This window comes from Hippoglossus stenolepis, chromosome 14 (assembly GCF_022539355.2).
Source record: "Hippoglossus stenolepis isolate QCI-W04-F060 chromosome 14, HSTE1.2, whole genome shotgun sequence".
Taxonomy (NCBI): domain Eukaryota; kingdom Metazoa; phylum Chordata; class Actinopteri; order Pleuronectiformes; family Pleuronectidae; genus Hippoglossus; species Hippoglossus stenolepis.
This window is the reverse complement of record NC_061496.1, coordinates 19343651-19365820: the sequence shown is the minus strand read 5'-3', so window position 1 is coordinate 19365820 and position 22170 is coordinate 19343651. Positions and strand designations below refer to the sequence as shown.

The window sequence follows — 22170 nt, the reverse complement described above, 5'->3', positions numbered from 1 at the left end:
CTCGTCTTAAATACTTGTTTGCAACTTAAATCTCTGCTGAATACGTGTTTAACTTTAAATGTACCACTGAAACTGCAGCACAGCACATATATTATGTGGTTATGTAGATGTGTTCAAAACGCCGATCATATTTTATCTAGCTCTGTAGATGGATGGATATAAAATGATATAATGATAATAATTATGATAAATTCAAACCACATAAAAGACGGAGTGTTTTAAACTTTATATTTATATGTAAATATTAAAAGACTTAATCTGATTTGAAGGCACAACAATAAACCTCTTTAATGATCTCACAGAGGGGGTTGTTTTCATCTGTCTGTTTGTTTGTTTGTTTGTTTGGTGCAGTTTAAGGCTCTATTCCAGGATTTTATTGTCACTTTGCTGAACTATATTTCATGACAAATATATTGATTGTGATTATGAAGCGTTTTAAATTGTGTTATTTGCTTTCTATTTTCTAAACTATGTAAAGGGTCTCTGAACATTGTTAAAAGCACTATATAAACATTATTAAAAAATCATTTTGGTTATCAGACCACTTCCATTATTTCTTTGGGCCTTGGTGGAGGCCTGTGCTCTACTGAGTAACATTCTCATTATACTGACATTAACTTCAGAGACGGTCTGAACAATGAAATCTGATCCACTGACATGAAAGTACCTGCTCCCTATCCCATGTGGGTTTGTGATCATTTGATTGATTCAGATGGATTTATTCAAGAATAGGTATCGTCCAAGTACAACAATAACTGATTTATTGAAGTGATGAAATCTGCAGGGCTGCTGCAGGCTACAAGATAAGGTCACTTTCTAAAAGGACAATATGAAAATACCATATACATTATATTGTGCTTTAAAAGGTTTATATATTACCTTACAAAAAGTTATATTATTGCCCATTTTACTTTATTGAATTACATTTACATTTCCATCTTTGTCACGCTCCGTTTTAAAATTCCAATGTCCACATCAAGACAAAATATTTTCACACCAGTCGCATCCATATCTCATTTGATTGATTATCAGTGATCAGGGTTAAAAGTGGTTACTTATAAACATTAGAGACATCTATAGGTTTAAGTCTTTCTGTGATGATTGAACAAAACCGCTTTTGAAATGAGGAAAACACTTTAATGTAGAAAAAGTTAAAGAGTCATTCAAATATGTCATAAACGCCCTGCTATATTTCCATAAAAAAAAGAGACTCACTTTCCAGTACAACTAGAGTTTGCATACATGTTACATTCAGTAGCAGTAACCAAAAGAATGCTGATTTGTTTCACATAGGGTTATTTACATAAAAATCTGAAAATAAACCAGGCACTTTGATCTGAACATTAATCTCACAACATTTTTTACACTTTAAAACTCAAAGTGAAACGCTGTGGGGATCTTGAACACAGCAGTTTCTTCGGGTTCCCCCCCTGAACAAGTCCACCAACATCTTCAGATAAGTCTTACGTTTGAATTCATTCTGTGCCTTTGTGAAGCACCTTGAATTGTGTCTGAAAGAAATCCAAGAAATCAATGTTTCTTGAAGGAGTGACTTTGTTTCCATGTCCTTTTCAAATATCGTTGGACTCCAGTTTTCCTCCTCAATGTGTCTAGAGTTCTGTTGCAGGGCCCCATTCAATGTCGTCCTTTTCTTCGTCTTCGTCCTCCGAGCTGTCGCTGCCTCGGATCTGTGTGCGTCTGAACTGCACTGCTTGGTGATGATGTGCCAGCCTGTTGAAGAACAGAGGAGAGACGTTTACAACTGTCACAGAGCCTCAGTGTGGTGTCCTCCATTACTGCCAAAAACCCACGGAGAGCAAAAGAAGACTTACACGATGAACTGAGGGGCTTTCTTCACCTCCGCTTGTGCCTGTGGCTCTGCAAAACGAGCCTGAGGAGAAAACAAGAAGGATGTTAAACAAGGATTTCTCATATCATCGTTCCAATTGATTTTTAATGATAGAAAACTGTTAAGAACACAGCTCACTGCAAACACTAACAGCCTGAATAATCGTAGTTTCATTAAGAGATTCTTAAGTGGCGTAAAACTATAATAGTAATTCTGGATTTAAAGCTCATTTACTACAAATCAAGAAAACTGTACAACACTCATGACCATTTTCCAAAGCAGTTATTGTTGTTACATTTTCCATCAGTACCTGATTTCAGTAGGAGAAGTGCTCTAACAAAGACTTTAAACCTGCCTTAACAGTGATCATTTTAAATGATCTATACATTTGGGTTAGAAGGTTTTTCCCATCTCCCACTGCTGGTGTCATCAGATGTTGGTGGGAAAATCAGACATTGCTGACATTAATGTAGAGTACAAAGCGGCTGCAGCTAACAATCAATTTTATAATCGGTTAACTGTTCATCGCAATTTCCTAAAGGGAGAGTTTCCATATTTAAATCGCCTGTGTTGTTCTACAAAATATCCAGAAGACAGTCAATATTCTTCTCTCTTCTCAGCTCTGAAGACCTCCAGATTTGATGGGGTTACACATTAAACAGCACAGGTATGGTCCTTTTAATCAAAGCCACGTTACATTTACCTGCTGTAGTTTGTCTTCGATGACAGACAGGCTGGGATGATTTGGGCTCTCGGGCTCCACCTCAGCATGCGAGGGCTCTTTCACAGAGTGCTGAATGGTGGGGTCTGGGGCTATAAAATCTGGAGGGCCCTCTGATGGTGTTGTGGGTTCAAGCGCGCTGAAGTCTGAGTCTGTAAAGCTGCGATGAGTGGGTTCGTCCTCCTCAGCGGCACTCTGAGACGGGCTGTAATCGTCCTGGTGGATTGATCTCGGCTCAGGAACGTGCATCAGAGGTGGGATCTCTCTGAGTGAGTACGTGTCAGGCTCGGGGTCCAACACGGGGCTGCGGTGCCCGAAAGCCGGCTCAGACGATCGGGCTAAAGCGGATCCAGCTAACCGGGTTCCTCCTGACCTGGCGGCCTCTTGACCGGGATAGGCCTCCTCCAGGTCCTCGTTGTCGGTGTAGGCCTCTCCGTCTGTGTAGGGCTCTCCGTCAGTGTCTTCCAGGTCACTGGCAGCACTGAGGTAGTCTGACTGAGTTTGGTCCAGAGCATCCAGGTCCTGCTCTCCACCACTCTCCAACTGGACAGACAGACAAGTCATGTTAGTTTGTCACTGGACAAGAACAGATGTTTCACAAACTGTAAGATGGATAAGAAAACCACGTGCTCTCTTAAAATAAGCTTTGGTTTTGCTGTGCCAAAACATGTGTTTTGAAATCTGTGGAAATCTCTTAAACCTGGTTGAGGGAAATGATGAAGATTATCAAGGGTTTCGAATAGATTTTGAATAACCAGGCGAGCAGCCCTCTGTAACAGTGGGGGCTGGGACTGTATGACGCAAATTATCTAACTGATCATAACAACAGTCTAAATCTGTATCTAAAGAATCTCAATCTTGAAAAGTCGACTTCCCCAAATCTTTTTCATGAGACTGTAGCAACAGTCTTCACCATAACCGTGATGTTTAAATGTGAAAGAGTAAAAAAAAAACTATTTATGAACAGAGCATTCATAAATTGTGAAAAATATAGGCGTTCCAAGATCTGATGTGTGAAAAACTAAAATGTTTGATTGCAGATTAATTTGTGTCTAACTGTGTGTGTGTGTGTGTGTGTGTGTGTGTGTGTGTGTGTGTGTGTGTGTGTGTGTGTGTGTGTGTGTGTGTGTGGCTGTGAGTCATACCGTGACTTCAGACACCCAGACTGGTTTGGACTGTTGGTGGCGGATCTTATCCTTCAGGCTCTCATACCAGCTGTGTGAGTTGGGCTGCAGGTCAACACATGCTGGAGGGAAAATGTTCAAATTATAAAAATGGTACAACTACACGTGTAACTGTCAGGAACAAGTGAATAAATAAAGAACCTACATAACAACAGGACTGTTTTAAGTCTAACGAGTTCTCAGGTGTAAACTGGTGACACAGAGAGATACTTGGTTTCTTACATGAGAACAGGTGGCTGCAGTGTTTCCTCATCTTGAGCGCCTGTGTGTAAAGGCGTCTGGAGCTCTTGTTGGAGTCGGGGCTGTACCTCTGCCTCATGGCCTTGACGTCCTTACGGCTGTGGGGGTCCAGGAACAGCACCATGGGGTGGTACTGGATGTAGTTGAGTCTCTCCACTGCAGTAGGAGTAATGTCCAGCAGAGGGTGTTTGTCCTGGAGATAGAAGAACACATGAGAAACAGGGTGTGAGGGGAAAAAAGAAAACTGGATTTTGTTTCTATTTGTTGATTTGACTTTGACTCACCTTCTCTGCTATTCTCCTAACAGCGTCCAGTTTAATAACAGTGGAGCTGCTGTCTCCTCCTCCACTGCGAGGAACCATTTCTGCCATAAAAAAGAAATGATTAATATTTAAATAGAAAATCTGAAGAATGAGTGATGAGGACACAGAATAAATTATCATAATTTTGTTGTTCTGAATGTGAGAATCAGGCCAGAAAGTGACAAGAAAAAGAAACCAACCTGCCACTTCATAATCATCAGGCATCTCTCTGGACAGCTTCTCCAGGGCAATGTCATTAAGAGGACCCAGAATGACAATCGGCCGTTTGAAATTGGCTGCAGACATAAACAATCCAGGTTTATTAAAACTTGTTCAACTAGTCAGCGAGTTAGGACACGATTCTACACAACATCGTCTGTGTGTGTGTGTGTGTGTTTGTGTGTGGAGGAAAAACAACCTTCTCTGAGCAGGACTCTCTCATAAGCCGGGAATTTGCCCTGAATGGTGAGGTGCAGCAGGTCGTCTCGACTCCGACGCACGTTCTTCTCATTCTTTTTGTTCCCTCGGAGACCCCGTAGTTTCCAGAACTCTGCTCTGGGTCCTGTCAGCTGCTTCTCTCCAGTCGCCCGCTGTGACTGCTCGATGCTGGCCAGCGTCTCAGCCCTGCACGAGATGAATGAGGAAAATAAAAACTGAACTTATGGGTCTTGGTTAAACTAGAAATCTATCTCTGTCTTTTCATCTCTTCCTGACCTGGTCTGGTTGGGGATGGTGCCTTTATCCATCTCGTGCAGGTTGTTCCCCATGCGGCTGGCCAACCAGTTGCCCAGTTTGCCGCGGTGCATCGTGTCCACCACCCTGAACACCTCCCCTCTGGTGAAGCTCAGACCGATGGGGCCCTCGGCTTCGTGGTCGAAGTGGGTGCGGATGTAGAAGTTGTCTGCCAGGTTGGACTTGATGATCTTCTTATAAACTGCAGAGACAATACATTTAGGATTAAAAACTCTCTCACTAGTGGAGACTGAAAGGAAGTTGACCTCAGATCAGTTTTATGCTGCTACACTTACTGTCCATCTTGTTCTGGGTGCAAATCGCCACTTGTTCTCCTTTCTTGATGTTCAGCAGGAAGTTGGCTGCCTCTTCACGTGTGAAATGACCAAAATCAACGGTATTTACCTGAAGAAAAAAAGGGAGACAATTTCGTTAAAGGATGTGTTATCTCTGAAATGCTACAGTACTAAAAACTGTCAAATTAAAGATTAGTTACATTGACCCCAGACTTCCAGCATTTATCATTGTGAAGTAAAAGATCTTAATAATATTATGTACAGGGTTATGGTTAATGGAAATAATATGGCACCTTTCAAAGTACCCAAAACTAAATAAAAATGAAACAAACCAAGAACAGAACATAACAATAGGAATGTGTGCTGGAGAGAATGAACCGATTGGGCGTTAAATAGTGTTAAGTGTTTGTGGAAATACACAACTGATTCAAGGTAAAATGATTGGTTTAGAACAAGCCCTAGAGGAGTACAGAACCAGGACCTCACCTGCATAATCTGATCTCCCTCTTTCATTCCCTGGTTGTACGCGGAGCTGTTTGGCTGAACTCCACCTACAAAGATGCCGACGTCGTTGCCCCCCACCAGCCTCAGGCCCACGCTGCCGTCCTTCATAAACGCCACTGTGTGCACGTCTGAGCTGTACCTGACGGAGGTAGACAGACAGAGGAAACAAGCAAAGGGATTAAGATTGTGGTTTAACTACTTTGCTGGTGAATGAACATAAAGAAAAACGTTGATCCATGATGTAGTAACAATACTCACCCTGGATTAGATGATGGGTAAGAATCTGGGGGTAAAGAGTAGATGGGCTCTTCTTCAGTCTTGGCTGGAAGAGATAGGAAATGACTGTATTAATTGTAAATTATAAATTACATGATCACTTTACTAACTATTTAATCTACATACTTATTTTCTGAAATACGTTTATACAATAGGTAACTCATCACTCAATAATATTTCGTTTATTTTAGAGTGAAGAAACAGAAGTAATTTTTATTTTCACCCCCAAAACTTGGGATACTGTGACCTCAGTGCTAGGAGCCAGCAAAACTTCTTTTACTTTACTTCAATTTTACTTGATGCTAATCAATAATCTCAACTGTAATCCATTACTGAAACTATTCAACAGTTATCAAACTTGAAGCTTCATTTCCCATCACAGACAGTGCTGAGCCTTACAGTAAGGTGGTGGGTTGCTCTTCACTGAAATCCCAGACCTGACGGTAGCAGTTCCATTAGCAGCACCAGGAACACTGAGGAGGAGAAGACAACACTGTGATGTTTATGTTTACAACAACTCGAAGGGAAATGCCCCAATGGGGGGGAAAAACACACTTATTTCTGATTATCATCTGATGTGTTTGTTTATTTGACAGAGTGTAGTTTCATTGTGTACCTGTGGTGGCTCACGTCCCGCTCTGAGCTCCCCGACCTCCTCAGATGTGACAGCTGGTCTGACTCTGAGGAATCTGAGGAGTGAAGTAGAGAAACAGAGACGACAGAGTGTGGTCAGGACTTGACTCTGAAACTCCAGATGACAACAAAGAGGAAGAGAGGATGAGGATAAGATTGTTACACAGAGGAGGGCAAACTGACCGTCAGGAGGTGGTCTGATGGGGGATGGGGCACGATGAGGAGGCTCCTGCTTCACAGCGACTGACGTGGATTTTAGCTCAGGAAGGACTCTGAGAGAGGAACAGAAAATAGAAAGAAACTAAAGTGCGTCTTTTAACCTTAGTCACATTTTTGTACATAATTCATTGTGAAATTAAAGAGAGTCGTGTCTATGTCTCATATTGTTTTTGTGTATCTGCAGCTTTCAGGAAATCCTGTCATCTGAGGATGTAACTTTCTGTCACAAAGGTCATATCAGTGCAGAGTGTTTTACAATGAAACACTTTCCTATCATTGTGAGGACATTTGTGCCAGTTCTCTTCCACCCAGCTTCAGAGAGCAGGTTTAGGGATAACTTTAATTCAGGGTTCAGGTTCTAGTTAGTTTTAGGTTCGAGGTCAGGATGGAGTTAGGAATTTTTGTAATTTTAAGGTTAGGGTTAAGATGCTAGGGAATACATTATCTCAACAAGTATCCTCACAACTAATGTAAAACCAGAATGCAAGCATTTATGTTTGTGTGTGTGTGTGTGTGTGTGTGTGTGTGTGTGTGTGTGTGTGTGTGTGTGTGTGTTTTAAGCAGTTTAACCGACATCCATGTCACTATCATCACACACACCACCACAGTGAAGAAGAGTGTGATCTGCACTACCGGCCGCTCAGTAGGTTCTGAATAAAGGGCAGTAAAGCAGATGCATTTTTTACCCTGTATTTATCTAGTGGCTCACTTCTACTGATAATCACAGCTGACTATCATCCCACAGGTGCTTGTGCCATAGCTATATATTGTATCCATAGAGGTTTATATTTGTTTCAAATCATTTTAACATTGGTTTTAGGATTATCTTATTCTATTTTAGGGATGGGATTTTACTATGTGTCTCATACTCTTATACCCCCATCACTCAAGTACTGGCAGCATAGATAATAGATGTATTGATGGTTACTACTGACATTGTGCTTCGAGTAAAGATGTTTGGTTGACTATGACTATCTGCATATTAAGTGATGTGCCCTTATTTTTTTTGGTACAGCTGCTCAGGTTACTTTCAGTAGGCATCAGGTTTACTGTCAACACTGCTGGGTGGGGATAAATTTAGGTTTAGGTTAAATCTAAGTTTAGACTTCCCTTTCTGGTTCGTCCCACAGGTCATGTTTATAGTTCATGGTTATGAGAAAGTATGTTTGAGTTACTCAGCTGTGGTGAAATGCTGGTGACTTGTGAGAGAGAGCTCTGGTGCTGTAGACAGTCAACATTTGATTCATGACATTAAAGTATCAAGTGTCTCTCACCTGTATCTGTTGTTGACTGCAGTGGAGGGTTCGCTGTCTGTCGACACCCGGCGAGGGACAGACGCGTAACTGGCCTCGGACTCAGTCTCTGAAGGAGCTGTGAGGATCAATACAGGAAGGATATTGTCAGGAAATGTATTTTAGTAACATATTTTATACTTCAGTAAATTGATTAGCAGCTCAATATGCAGATGACTTGGTTGGGAATTTTTGATTTTACAACGACTCTCAAAAAATCTAACCAAAGCACATACAAAAACTCCCTCCACAAGTTTTTACAGTGCTTTCCTCAAACACACAAAAGACACCTGAAACATCATGTACACACACACACACCTTTCTGTGGCAGGCTGGTGTTGGCAGTGCTCCATCGCGGCGGCTCCACCTGAGGCTGCAGGGAAACGGTTGGCAGGACTCTGGAAGAGAAGAGAGGGAGGTGGGAGTGAGGGAGGAGGAAGACAACAAATCTCAGTCACGTCTTGAGAGGGGGGGGCTCGTGGCTAATATGATGATTATTGCTGAGAGCAAGAAACTTTAAATGTTGAATATTCACCTTTATATCTCTGAGGGAAGCTCTCTCTGTGATGGTTAACCGTCACTGATCGAAACTGACCTTTCAGAAGTATTAGTTGTCTTGCTTAACTTGTTTTTTGGGGTCACTATCAATGTTTTAACACGCTGACTAAAAACATGCAGATTTACACATATATGATTGGAGTCGTTACTAATAAGCTTCCTTGGTTTAATCAACACTTAGCCACATACAGGAGAGGGAGATGTTCAGTGAAAGTCACTTTTATTTCATTGATTAAAACAAAATGTCAAACACAAACACTTGGTACAGTCCAAACCACAAATCCAATCAAATCAAAGGCTACAAAATGAGGCTTTGAGGCAAAAACAACAAAAAAAGAGCAAATCAATAGAAATCACCAGACAGAAAAAAAGAGGTAATTTAAGGTCTAAAAAGGCAAAAGATAAAAACTTATGATTAGCTGCTATTATTAATGACAGAGGCGTTCACAGTCTGCTCAGTTCCCAGTCCGTGAGATCTTGTTGGGGTTCAGAAGGGGGGGTTGGGGGGTGGGGGTTGGAGGGACCTTCATCTGTACCTGTATCTGCTGAGGGAGTCTTGACTGTAAGTGGTGCTCTGCCTCTGAGGAGGCGCCAAGCTGCCCTCTGAGGAGGAGTCGGAGTCTGTGGAGAAAGAGAAGGGGAGGGATTAAATACAGTATAACTGCAGTAAAGTGTGGTCTATACTCTGCTGCAGCATGAAGTGACAAGTGTTTTTGACATCTGCAAAAAGTAAAGGTTGAAAGATATAGCATTTTGAAAAGCTTTACATTTATTTTGAAATATTCAAATGTTAGACCAACAGCATCTATCAGCCTCTATGCTGCCTGTTAAATATGAGTTACCACCTCAGATGTCACATAAAAACTCATCTTCTTGGCAATAGCTTTTTTAATATAGAGAAATAATGTGGAGCAACGCTGCCATAAATCACCACTTGTATCAAACAGAGTTGATTGATCATTTCTACATATGGTTGGAAACCACGGCACAGATCAACCTTCGTGTTCTTCTCTGACTTTGACTATTTTTGACAGTTGACACCTGTTCCTCAGCAAACACTGAAGGTAAGGCAAATATTGTTGAAGAGGAGACAGACAAAGTCCGGGACGAGTTCCATCACTAGGAAGTAGGAGTGTGTGCTGACCTGGGGGGGGGTCTCTGATGGGCGAGTTAACCCTCCTCGGTGGCTCCAGGCGAACAGGGATGGGGGAGGCTCTTAGGCTGTGGAGGGGCAGATCAGGGAGAACTCTACGCAAAAAAAGAAGAAGAAAAAACTGTTAGAAAACAATCTGCAGGGACAAAAACTAATATTGAAAAGATTCTATTTTTTAATGTTGCTGTGACTGAGACTGTCATCTAAAGGTTTATGTTGTTATTAATTACAAATATAATGATAAATGGCCATGGCAACAATAAAAAATAAACAAACATTTCCCTCCACAGTTTGTGAAGGTAAATCTTTAAAATTCTTGAATTTAAGCCTGGAGTTGAATAAAGCCTGGTCCTTACTTGTATTTGTCTGGGTGTGAGCTCCCTCTGATTGGAGGAGGGGAAGCGCTGCGGTCAGAGTCCGACTCCGACACGGGCTTGCGGGGCCGTGAGGCAGAGGAGGAGGGCCGAGAGGTGTTCCAGTTCGGCACGATAGGTGAAGACCGGGGGTTGGGTAGGGTGGACATACCAGAGAGAGTTCTGCAGAGAGAGCAAAATAAAAAGATGTTGAAAATCAAAAAATATCCCAAACCAGAGAGAGTTTGATGAACATTTTGTCACCGTGAAAGACAAATGAACTTTAACTGACTTGTACTTATCCCTCACGTCCAGACTCTCTCTGTCTCTCCTGCCACGAGGAGGAGAAGGACTGTGATCCGACTCCGACTCAGATGGAGCTGAAGAAACAACAACAAAGATTAACAAACACCATCTCTGCCCAACTGTGTACTTAGATCTTTGTGTCATGGATTTAAAGCTTAATGTGACTTCCAGCAGCTACAGAAACGTGAAACCAGTCTCAGCTCGACTCAGTATTAAACTAAGAAAATGTTAATGTTGCTATTTCTGAGGCTGTAAAAACCTCTATTTAAGAAGAAAGAAAAGAAATGAGAATTCCTTTAGTGTCAGTTTTGTGATCAACAACATGTGTGTTCTGGTGTAAGTCAGTGAATGTGCAGGACTGACCTCTGCGAGAGGTGTAGGATGAGACAGACGGCCGAGTCAAGGTGGAGCGCATCGGTGATGAATCCCGAGACTTGGGTGGAGGAGGCTCAGCTCTCGTCCTGGATGAAAAGACAGAGGTACAGGAATCTTTCACTGCTTTCGAAAGGAAATCCTATTCAGGTTTGACTGCTATACATTATAAAAAGATGATTTTAAATCACTTAACTACAGCCTTAAATATTACATCTATATCATGTTACTGCTCAGCATCTGTTTGCTTGCTTTACACAAATAATACATCATTGTTTAATAGGACAGATGATGCAGGCTGTGTATACTAAGTAAATGGGTAAATATGAAACACAAAGAACAACCTATTAAATCACTGAGCGCAGATGGCTTGGTGGTTGGAAAGTGAAACTGAATGACAGGGATGAGACCGGTTTTAGTTTTTATTTCACAAAGACTGAAAGGAATCCTCACCCTGTTATACAACTACTACTTCTACTGAAGGGTGATTACATGTTATGAGGTGGAGTGGAAGGTGTTGTGTGTACCTGCGTGTACGTTTCTCTCTGTTGGGTTGACGGGATGTTCTGTGAACAGGGACATCTTGGTCGATGTCGGAAATTTCTGATGGGAAACAGAAAAAAAACAATGACTCGTCCAAATCCTTATTTATCTCTTCTCTTACACAATAAAGAATAATTCAGAGTTTGTTTTAAATCCTCATGTTTGCAACCCCACTTTACGTTCCCCTGCTCCCTCCCTTACCCTCAAGTTCAGAGCTGCTGTTGTGGCGGCGGCCGTCTTCACTATTGGGGGCGCTGTCCTCCACCTCGGGGATGCTGACCAGGAACTTGCGTTCGTCCCTGAGCACCGTCATGGTCAGTTTGCCCCTGCTCTTCTCCACCAGGTGCTTGGTCTCCAGCAGGGACAGATTCTCCGTCGTCATGCCATTGATCTGGTCAAAGAAAACAAATCGATTAACACAAAGTGACGATCACATTATTTCAAACACTACACATGGCTTGATACAGGAGATGAACTATATATTCACTATGGTTTCAGATTGATCAGTCATTTATTACCTTGAGAATGAGGTCTCCCTCCTGCAATGTGCCTTCCTTTGAAGCCAGGCCCGTTTCTGTCATGTGCTTGATAAAGATCTGACTACCCAGCTTCAATCCATACTCTGCAGAAAGAGGGCGATGACAAGAATCCAGACCGACATCAGCACTTCAGAAATGTTAAGAGGAGTGGATTATTGTGAACTTTTGTTTAGTGGAGAATCTTACCATCTGTGACTTTCTTTTTAACCAGAGTGGTCCTGAGGGGCTTTTCTGGAACATCCTGTTGTGGGAGCCTCTTGTAGCCCGACGACATTAACGGCAGCGTGTTTCCATACCCGTTACGGTCCGGCGAGGTGCTGCGGGCTCGGTAACGATTGTTGGTCCGGGTGTCGCTGCCGTCAGAGTAGCGACGTGTTCGTCTAGGAGGTTCTGGGTCCAGCAGGTTGGAGTGGGAGGCGGCCCGAGACGGCCTGGTAGTGGCTGGAATCTGGATCTTGCGAGGGCGTTTCACTGTCTGGAGAGGAGAAAATTGAAAGAGGCAAAGATGTTGAGACATTGAGCAGTAACAGCAGATATAACAGAAGTAATTTGGGTGTTTTCTTTGGTGTTGGTGCTTTGGCTCTGTACTCACTACATTCGCAGTCTTGCCACATGATTTCAGGATCTGAATGGTGTAGTTAGAGTGGACGTTGTCCATGGATGTGCCATTTACCATGACAATGTGGTCTTTGGTGCTGCAAGACACAAGGAAACAAACACATGTGAGTCTTGTTCAGTTGATGGGTTCACACATCAGAGTGTTAAACAGTCGAGTTTATCCAGTCAGGAATGATGGTTGTTGACTTACAAGAGTCGTCCCATGGCCGGTCCGTTTGGCAGAACGTCTGACACCACCACGGCTGTGTCCCCATCTGGGTGAGGCTTGTCCTTCCCTCCTGACAGGGCAAATCCAAACCCCACCTTGGGATCCTGCCATCATGAGAGAATGAAAATTGAAACAAAAAGAAAGGCGAGACATGACAGTGTAACATGAGTGAGTGAAGAGAGAGAATTCAGGAAAGTAGGTGGGCAGAGAGTGAGAGCGTGTGTGGGAGATACAGTAGAGCGATAGAGGGAGAAGGGGAACATTCCAGCGGTGTTCAGTATGAACAGCTGGTGCTGTGGGGTGCAGCAGGGCGTGCCGCTCTTAATACCTGCTGTGAAACCGAGAGGTCTGAAACAAGGTCCTGCTGAAACCCCCCAAATCCTAAACAATACCCTCGGAAACAATAGTGAAACTGCCTCTGTGCCGAACATCCAGGCTCGACTTTCACCTCTGCTTTTGAGCACAGACCAAACAACACTAACACACCAAAGATAAGTGGTTAAACCTTCACATTTACTTACACTTCTTGTATTTGTGTCAAACGTTTAATGTAATATAAATATTCTTTCTTCCCCTTCTCTAATGTAGATGTTTTATATTGTTTGCTATTGTTTAAAATATTTGTATATTACAGCTTGCTCTAAACACACCACAGGAAATTCCTTGTATATGTAAACCTACTTGGCAATAAACCCAGATTTTAAAAGGTGCTATATGTTCGTTTTCTCAGCCCCTGTACTTTTTGGGCGGGAATCGGGGGGTTGGTCGCTCGCCAAGCGCTTCAGCTATTGTTACAAGACAAGTGTTTAGAATACGTCCTCTAAACCGCCCAGCTTCTTCAGAGCAGACTGTATGCTACAGTGACTCCCTGTTGCAAAGTGACGAGATGGGTTGGCGTGGCTGGGGCTAGCTGTTAGCATGCTAACTTAGGAAGAGGCCAAGATGTGATTAGAGATAGATGCAAAACAAGAGTTAACAGCTCTTAGTAAGAAACAGTTTAATGCTGAACTCACAATGCTTCTGCTAGATTGGTAGTGTTACCATTAGCTATGTAGCATTAGCATAAAATAACATAGAGCCACTTACCTTGTTTAGTGTTATTGTATGTTGCTCCCATATTGTTAAGTCCTCCATGCCTGGTTTCTGGGAAAAAAACAACAATCAATTATTCTATTATATTTGTACAATACAAATTTAAATTCGACAATAATAAATTATAATTTATTTATCCTACTACACAATCCAGGTCTTTGCATGGAGGACAGTTGAGCCTGAGCCGAAAAGAAAGAGTGTGTGCACGACACAGCCTGATCTCAGCTCTCACCTGTCCCAATCCTGCCTGACTGGTATGGAGGAGGGGCTAAATGGAATGTGTGTGTGTGTGTGTGTGTGTGTGTGTGTGTGTGTGTGTGTGTGTGTGTGTGTGTGTGTGTGTGTGTGTGTGTGTGTGTGTGTGTGTGTGTGTGTGTGTGTGTGTGTGTGTTCATGCTAACAGCACATCACTGGGGAATTGTTCTGGAGGTGTACACATAGAAAACCCTTGTATAGAGACAAGCAGGGGTGTAATTAATGGATACTCTCACAGTTTATCTAATTAATAAACCATTTTTTTAATTGAATAATCATTTGGTAATAAAAAGGTCAAAAAGTAATGAAAAACATCAGTTATAGTTCATTACAACACAACATCGTAAATTTCCTCCAGAGGTCTAAAACCCAAAAAATCTTCAGTTTACTGTGATGTATGACAAAGAAAGGCAAAACATCATGGTTTTACAAAAGCTGCAACCAGCAAATGTTTGGCAATTTTACTAAATAGAAAGAAATGGATCATATGAGTATATTCATTAGATATCAGATAATTTTATTTAACTAATAAAAAAGAAGTATATAAAGTAAATATATATAAAAATAAATATATTTCCTGTTCGAGTGTCACATCACGCCTATTCTACACAGCATATTTCTATGTTTGACTCTATGGCAAATCTCTTGTCCCTGGAGGTGTAATTGTAGAGCATTTGTAGACCGACAAGTTCTCAGTTCTGTGCTTGTTTGTTTTTAAGATTGCAAATGCTGAAACTGAAACACCATGATATTTCTAATAGACGCAGAATCAAGGATCAATAAAGAATCTTAGAAATCAAATATTTGAACTTTTGTGGGTGATTCACTGCTGAATTTCACACGAGAGTTAAAGTTATCATTGTCACTCCAATTACAATGCACATTGGAATGAAATCACCTGACAAAAGTCTGCAGTGACTGGATCTCTACTTATCTGTTCTCTGTGGCAGTGTTATACATCAAACCACAATCCCGTTGGGCTGCACTAACACGACAGCATGCCTCGCGTGTTTCTCATTCTCCACATACTATCTCTTGTCAAAACCAAACAAGACAAAGCGTGGGCTGGTCGTTGACTATTTTTCTTTCAGCGAGGAAGCACAAATAAAAACAGGAAAAGCCAGCTACTCATGTCAGACACACTGATGTACTGTCATAGTCAGATGACAAAAAGAAAAAAAAACCTTTGTGGAGTTTGTTCAAACTCGAGAGCAGAAAATGTAGGTGACACGAGCACAACAAACTGATATGGCGGGCAAGACAGGTGAGGAAGTTAATGTGTACAAACACCTGCCTAGTATGTGATCTCATTCAAACACATCATATAAAAACTTAATGTGAATTTACTTCCAACGCACCCTTTTAGAAATGTATTTCAGTTGAAAATTAAAGTCAAATAAAACACAAGGGGGCAGATCCAGGGGCAGGGCCGGGGGACACTGGCCCCATCTGATATCTGATTGGCCCCTGCAGTTGCCCAGTCCTGCCAGTAGTCTTTAAGTAGTCCTGTTAGTAGTCTGGCAAGACTGCCGACAAATATGACAATTTGAGGAGATTTGAGTTTTTAAAAAAATATATTCAATGACGTGTGGCTTTGCTCAAAGCTATAGCGCTACAATGAACAAGGAATGACTTGATATGTGCACCTTACTGAATTAGGAATTGTGTTGTGTAAACTGTGGCCCCTTTATGGCCCCTGATTTACAAAGATACATCATCCACCAGTGACTGGGACCACTAATCTTTGAGGGGTCAAAATCTCAACTTCGAACTCTCTGGTGGGTGTAAGGTGTAAAGCGGAGTGCAGGAGCACAGTGTGTGACCTGTGAATGGTAGGCTGTTTGTTTGACCCTGTTACTCATTAACTGAACAAATTGCTCAAATAAAAGCTGGCCCTTGGTTTTCCTGCTGCATTTGAATCTAAACGACAGCTGATGTCATTGTTTGATACTGTAGTTTCATAACAGTTTATCACAGTTTCAAGGGTGTGGAGGACATCGTGAGCAAAGCCAGAAACAGAGAGTCAGATTTCTTCATGTTTGAACAGATGAAAGTCTGTCAATTTAAAAACACATAAACCTCCCAACAGTCCACTTGTGTTCAATCAAGCTGCACCAAATTGCAGACACTTATGTACATCAGTCCCGTAAATATGTCAGATTGAATATCCATGAATTTTTATATAGGCTAATCAGTGAAAACTCACAATTGCAATGTTTAAGAGAGTGAAAAGCTGGTTTGCAGAGAGTCACTGAACAACTGGATCTCATTCTCTCAACTGTGCGACCAAAGAGCCAACAAGATAAACAACCAGGTAAAACAACTATAATAATGTTGCAACACTCAGCTACTGAGTGGTTCTACATTCAGAGATATTACCGTAGCCATCAGTTAAACTTTAACTGAGGATGTGGTCATGTAGTTATATGATGTAAAAAATAGTCGCTGCTGTCGTGAATTTGATGTTATCCCACAACTGAATCTGAAGTAAGACTTCAAACCACATGGATGCTATGAGCTCAAACAAATCAGGTGTTTGAACAAACGCCATGCTTCAATCATTAACAAGTTCTCTAACTAGCCAAGTCCTTGCTCCTGTAAACAACTGATGGATCCAACTGAAAATTAGCAAAAAGAATGTAAGAAATATCAACACAGATAAGTTGACATCTGTTTTCTGGTTAAAGCTGCAAAACCTGCAGACGTGTACCTTCAGGGTTTCACCTTTAGCTGACGTCTCATACAGGTAATTTATGATTCATGTCCTTTGTTCAGCTACAGGTACATTCAGACATTTCTCATGATATACTGCAAGACCATGAATCCTTTGTATTCCTCCATCTCACTTACCACTTGGTCTATGAACCTCACTTCCATTTCCCACTGGGATTTCTAAGCTGAACAAAACACCTGCGGCCTCCAGCAGGTCAGTGAACAGCCTGCTCTTTATATTCCATATGGCAACGGCAAACAACAGCAGCTCCCAGGTATCCAACTCCAGTTACTTGTTCCTCAGATCAGATCCACATGGGTGACGGCCTCTGTCTCAAACCTCTTGCTGCAGTTATTTTTTTCTCGTATATGACGAGCTGTGGTGTTTGTGTGTCTGCGGGGCCAGACCTCATCTGGAGCGCTCCTCCCCCACCCAGCCTTTGCCCACTCTCACAGTCACTCTCCAGTGCCCTTTAATCAACATGGATTAGGGTGGAGCTTCACTGCTGTGCACATTAGACAGCAGAGGAGTGAAGTATCTTAAATGTAACAGGTATCACTTAGATGTGCGTCGACCTGCATCAGCCTAAAGTGAGGATAAACTATTGTGACATAACTCCTGAAGTAGAAATATACAGCTACACACGGAAAGAACAAGTAATCAATTATTGATCACTTGTATTGCTTTCAAGTATGAAGACATTTACAACAACACAATCTGCTCCTGGTTTTCCCAACCTTTAAACTGAAACATGCTACATTTGTGTGACAATAAATAAAATCCCATATCAAATTGTCTAATGTTTCTACTTTCTTTTAAATAAGCAAATAAACCAAATAACATAAATATAATGATCTAATACATAAAAAGTCAAATAATGAGAAAATGTTACCCCCAGTTTATCTGAACTGTATTTTAGGATTTCTCTGTAATAAGCAGCCGTAACTACCTGCATGTAGTACTTATGATAAAGCCAAACTGACACTGACCGATCATTGATCATCATTGTTCTGGTAACACAACCCCTTCCAAAAGAACACTTGACTTAAATAAACTTTGTGGTTAAAGCTTCATCAACATGCATCCACTTACAGGCACCACCAGAAGTGGAGGTGGAGGCTCAGGGGGCAAAGAACCAAAGTGCTTCAAAAGTTTTATCCGCTGCGTCAGGTTCATCGTAACAGTGTTGTTTTCTCCTGTTAACAACACCAGCTTACAAACTTAGGCACCGTCTCAGAATAATGTAGATGGGTCAAAAAGACAAACAATCCACAGAGACGCCACAGGAAGAAGACACCTTAAAATATTCTATTTAAAATATAGAAAATAAAAAAAAGGCATAAATAGATGTTCTTCTGCCTCCAGACAGCTCATGTGTCCATCATTGTGTCCGAATTATTCCCTTACTGACAGTTTGATAAATTCAGACAGGACCACTTGCTCCCACTGTCATTGGTATGTGAGCCACTTGGTTTAAGTTGTTGTGTTTCCCACCAGGCTACAGCAGGTCCTGGGCTGCTGGCTGAGTTTCAGTCTGCTGGGTGCTATGGTTACGTCTGAGGAATGAGAGCACTGGGCTGTTAATAATTGATGGGGTGTTTGCTACACTATAGGTCTGCTTGCTCTGAGTAAAGTTTTCAAGGCTTCCTACACAGACCCTGCTGTGTTTTCAAGATCAGGAAACGTTAACATGGCAACACAGAGCTTTGACGGTATCTGTGTTTCATGGTTAACGTTTATACACGCCCCACAGCGTGGGCGTGCTGCTATCTCTCCCTCTCTCTCTCTCTTGGTTTGACTCTGATAATCACTGCCCTGCCTCGCCAGGACGACAGTCACAGTGACTTGTAGCCAAATTGTTTGGAAGGAGGGAGGAGGAGCGGTTACGCACCTCAAGGTTGAACAGAGATTGAAATCAGTATTATCTTCGTATCACTTCCTAAACCACAGATCTTTCATTCACAGTTTGATGTTTGTATTATTACAAATAACAATAACTGGTTGGGGCATAAAATAACAAATGTAAGTCTTTGGGTTAGGTTCAGCCGGGTGGAGAAGGGAGCCACCGTTCGGTCGGGGCACTACTCCTGTATTATTAATATGTCTGAAGAGAAAGAGAGCATGGAAAGCAACTACTACTGTTACTAAAACAAACACTTAGCAAAGGTGTGCCCCCTCTAGTAGGTAAATAACAATTCATTCCTCTCTCAGGACTTTAGTCTGTTCAGCAGCAGAGCCACAACTGTGTTTCAGTTAGATTAAGGCCACTCCTCTTCCTCCTGCTGCTGCTGCTATAACAACATGCAAACTACAAATCACCAACCACCAACCGCCTTGTTCCACTACAGGTCCTACAGCAAATTCACACTACTGCATCATTCCAACAAGCCCCAGTGATAAATATGAATGACTCAGAGAGGTATAGAGACTTCCTTACACAGTGTCAGTGGTTAATGAGGAAAATAGTAAAGCTTCTCTGTATAAACATCAAGCTTTGGAAGACAAATACTCAAGAGGTTTAAAGAGCGGCTGTAATTACACAGGCCTGGGCTTTGTACCTTCCACTCAAACAATGGATATACTCATGGTATGTGCTGTCAACAGTGTGTAAGTACTGTGAGCACCCACTTTACATCTACCTGGAAACCCACGTCTTCACATGGGTTATGAGAAAATACTCACACAAACTAGGGAAAACTGATTCACTCATGTCAACAATTCTGCTTCAGTCCACAAGATGTCTATTTAGAAAGATCTTTATGAATAAATATAAAATTAAAGACAAAAAGATCAGATATATATGCAAATGTGTGTTTGGTGTTGTTAAAGCTGAACTAAACTGAACTGAGAAATGGAAAACTAGACAATAACGAGGGTATTATGTGTAACAATAAACTACCTGAAGAGTTGGTAAGACCAAGTAACCTTCACCGTTCAGTGAGCAAATGTCTGTTTTGTTACCTCCACCAAGGTTATGTTTTCATCTCGGTGCATATTGTTTGTTGCAGCAGGATTACACAGATAAAGGAACCCATTTAATTTTGGGGTGGATCCAAATAAAGGGTTCGCGGATTCTGAATGTTGTTCTTTAACATTGCGAGACGCGAGAGCATGAAGTTAGCAACAAATTCATGGATCTTAAGGAAAACAGTCTGACATATTTAGAGGACTGATATCTGAAAATCAGGATCCAACAGATTGAATTGTGATTTGGTAAAGACGCTGTTGGGGATTAGCAGAGATATCTGCTCTCCTGGGTGCCCTTCTAGTTGATGGAAACATTGCACTTGACCACAGCGGCCAATGGTGCTAATAAATGGGAAGAAATGCTGTATAGAAATAACAGATGTTCACAGATGTTACCAGTGTGATGAAGATTAGCAGGAAAAGCCGTATCAGACAATCATGTGGGTATTCCATCCAACATTGTCACAATATACATCATCAAATAATACAGGTGATCTTCCTGACAGAAGTCTTTCACGCTGATCAAAACACTTCATTTGATTCAGGATGGAATTATATAAAATACACACGGACCCAGCTCGAGCCAGAAATGACCCGTCACAGGAAACTGCAGATCAGCAAACAGGTACATGACCCCCATACTCGAAGCACCGGGTCGTTCCTCAATCAGACAGTGCATCAGATAAATCCACTGATTGGAGCGGAGGGAGAGAAAGACGCAGATGTTTGGGAATGTGGAGTCGAAACTGTTGTGCAACTCTCTGCTGGCAAACAGGTAGAAACTTGCATGTGTGGCAGAACCAGTAAGGTGAGGTTGAGGGAAAGTGGGGCTTGAAGCTGTCAGCCACCAACCCAGACACCCACCAACCCAACGATGCCCCCCCACACACACAAAGGTCTCACTGCATTCTTATAAAATTGTGGAAGCAGCCATCCCTAGGACCTTAAACTGACTTTAAATCGTTGTGGACAGCCGAACCAAAACCTTATCCCTAACCTTGACCATGACCAATTCATACCTAACACTAACCTTAACCATGACCAGTTCATACCTATCACTAACCTTAACCATGACCAGTTCATACCCATCACTAACCCTAACCACATCTCACCCCTAACTTATACCAGGATCTCAGAAATGATGTTTTGCCTCATTAGGACTGAGCCATGGTCCCCATGAGGTCCACTGGTCCTGTCATGGTGTGTGTTTACACTGGAAACGGTCCTACAGAGGCAATAGAAACGAGAACACTCGACACACAGGTACTTATGCTTAAGTAAGCATGAAATATGCTGCTGTGAAATATAGTGAATAACAAACCACACACCATGACAACAACAACAACTGACACACAGGCCGGTCGAAACTTAACTAAGTGATGCCACCATTAGACTTTAACTTCTGTTCCTACCTAGTCCTGAGCTGTAGGGGTGGAAATGCTCACAGCTAACTCTGAGCTAGCTAGATCGCCTTCATCTTATTTTAAATGAGGTTACAGCCACACGTTTCCTATAGAAATGTCACGTTTTATCGTAAATAACTTCAGTGGACGTTTCCCTCCAGCTCCGTGTCCCCCTCGTCGTTGTGCTGATGTGGACTGACAGCCATGCTCCACCTGTGTGCACCAGGAAGCAGAGGAGAAGCTGACCCACCTGTGGACGCGCTGCGTGTGGGCTCGGTGTTCTCTGTCCGCCGCTCTCCCTCCGCTCTTCCAGCAGCTTCGCGACTCTCCGCGGGTGAAACTCTTCTTCGGAGTCTCGCTCCTCCGCTGCGTCTCTTTTCCGGGGTTTCTCCTGAATCCTCCAGAGGACAGGTGAAGGGGCGTGGCGACCGCTGCAGGACGTAAAGGTGAGTTTCGCGACGTCATCACGCAGCGCCGCGTCACCGAGGAACAGGAAGTGTGTAGGCGTAAACAAAGTCCTCCACCCAGTGGTGTCGGTGCCAAGAAGAGGCCAACCCAGTAAATGTAAAAAGAAAAGAAACCAATGAGCCCCGAGCTGCTACTCTTACATTTTCAGAACAGGAAATAAATTAATTTATTGTAGGCAGCCGGAACCTGACAGATAAACAATAGACAGTTTACTTCCTTGAATTATAGTCTGTTTATAGGTTTATAGCCATAAAGGGGAACATGGCATATGAAATAGAAATGTGTAAAGAGTCAGCTGAGTAATCTCTCTTGTTTGATTCATAATTTTACATATCTTGTTGTAAGTGTATACATATTGATTTCAGTATGATGGG

The 22170-nt window shown here is 42.2% G+C and overlaps 1 protein-coding gene across 4 annotated transcripts; it reads right to left on the bottom strand.

The window, feature by feature from the left end:
• Positions 1-893: 893 nt before the first annotated feature.
• On the bottom strand, positions 894-21761 carry tjp3 (tight junction protein 3). Of its 4 annotated transcripts, none has more exons than XM_047343229.1 (30): positions 21579-21761; positions 13985-14041; positions 12881-13002; positions 12665-12767; positions 12259-12547; positions 12052-12155; positions 11735-11924; positions 11518-11593; positions 10982-11079; positions 10605-10692; positions 10316-10495; positions 9951-10054; positions 9343-9427; positions 8567-8646; positions 8231-8327; positions 6921-7009; positions 6721-6793; positions 6504-6577; positions 6087-6150; positions 5811-5967; positions 5325-5433; positions 5011-5230; positions 4715-4920; positions 4497-4592; positions 4279-4358; positions 3977-4187; positions 3716-3816; positions 2553-3113; positions 1833-1891; positions 894-1731 (listed from the first exon to the last, which is right to left on the bottom strand). In XM_047343229.1, the coding sequence occupies exons 2-30, from the start codon at positions 14030-14032 to the stop codon at positions 1611-1613; spliced, it is 3885 nt and encodes a 1294-aa protein (XP_047199185.1). In that variant the 5' UTR covers positions 14033-14041; positions 21579-21761; the 3' UTR covers positions 894-1610. The 4 variants fall into 4 exon arrangements, with proteins under 4 accessions (XP_047199185.1, XP_047199182.1, XP_047199183.1 ...); XM_047343226.1 differs by lacking the exon at positions 21579-21761 and adding an exon at positions 18051-18496; XM_047343227.1 differs by lacking the exon at positions 21579-21761 and adding an exon at positions 17096-17511.
• Between the last annotated feature and the right edge of the window lie 409 nt (positions 21762-22170).

Bases quoted from the DNA above. Each gene is read 5' to 3' on its own strand.
- tjp3 (XM_047343226.1), bottom strand. From the start codon at position 18,134: ATGAACCTGACGCAGCGGATAAAACTTTTGAAGCACTTTGGTTCTTTG. The intron at 11,080-11,517 runs GTACACACAACA...CTTTTCATCCAG, and splicing joins AGAGAGAAACGTACACGCAG to GACGAGAGCTGAGCCTCCTC. The intron at 1,732-1,832 runs GTAAGTCTTCTT...GTTCTTCAACAG, and splicing joins AAAGCCCCTCAGTTCATCGT to GCTGGCACATCATCACCAAG.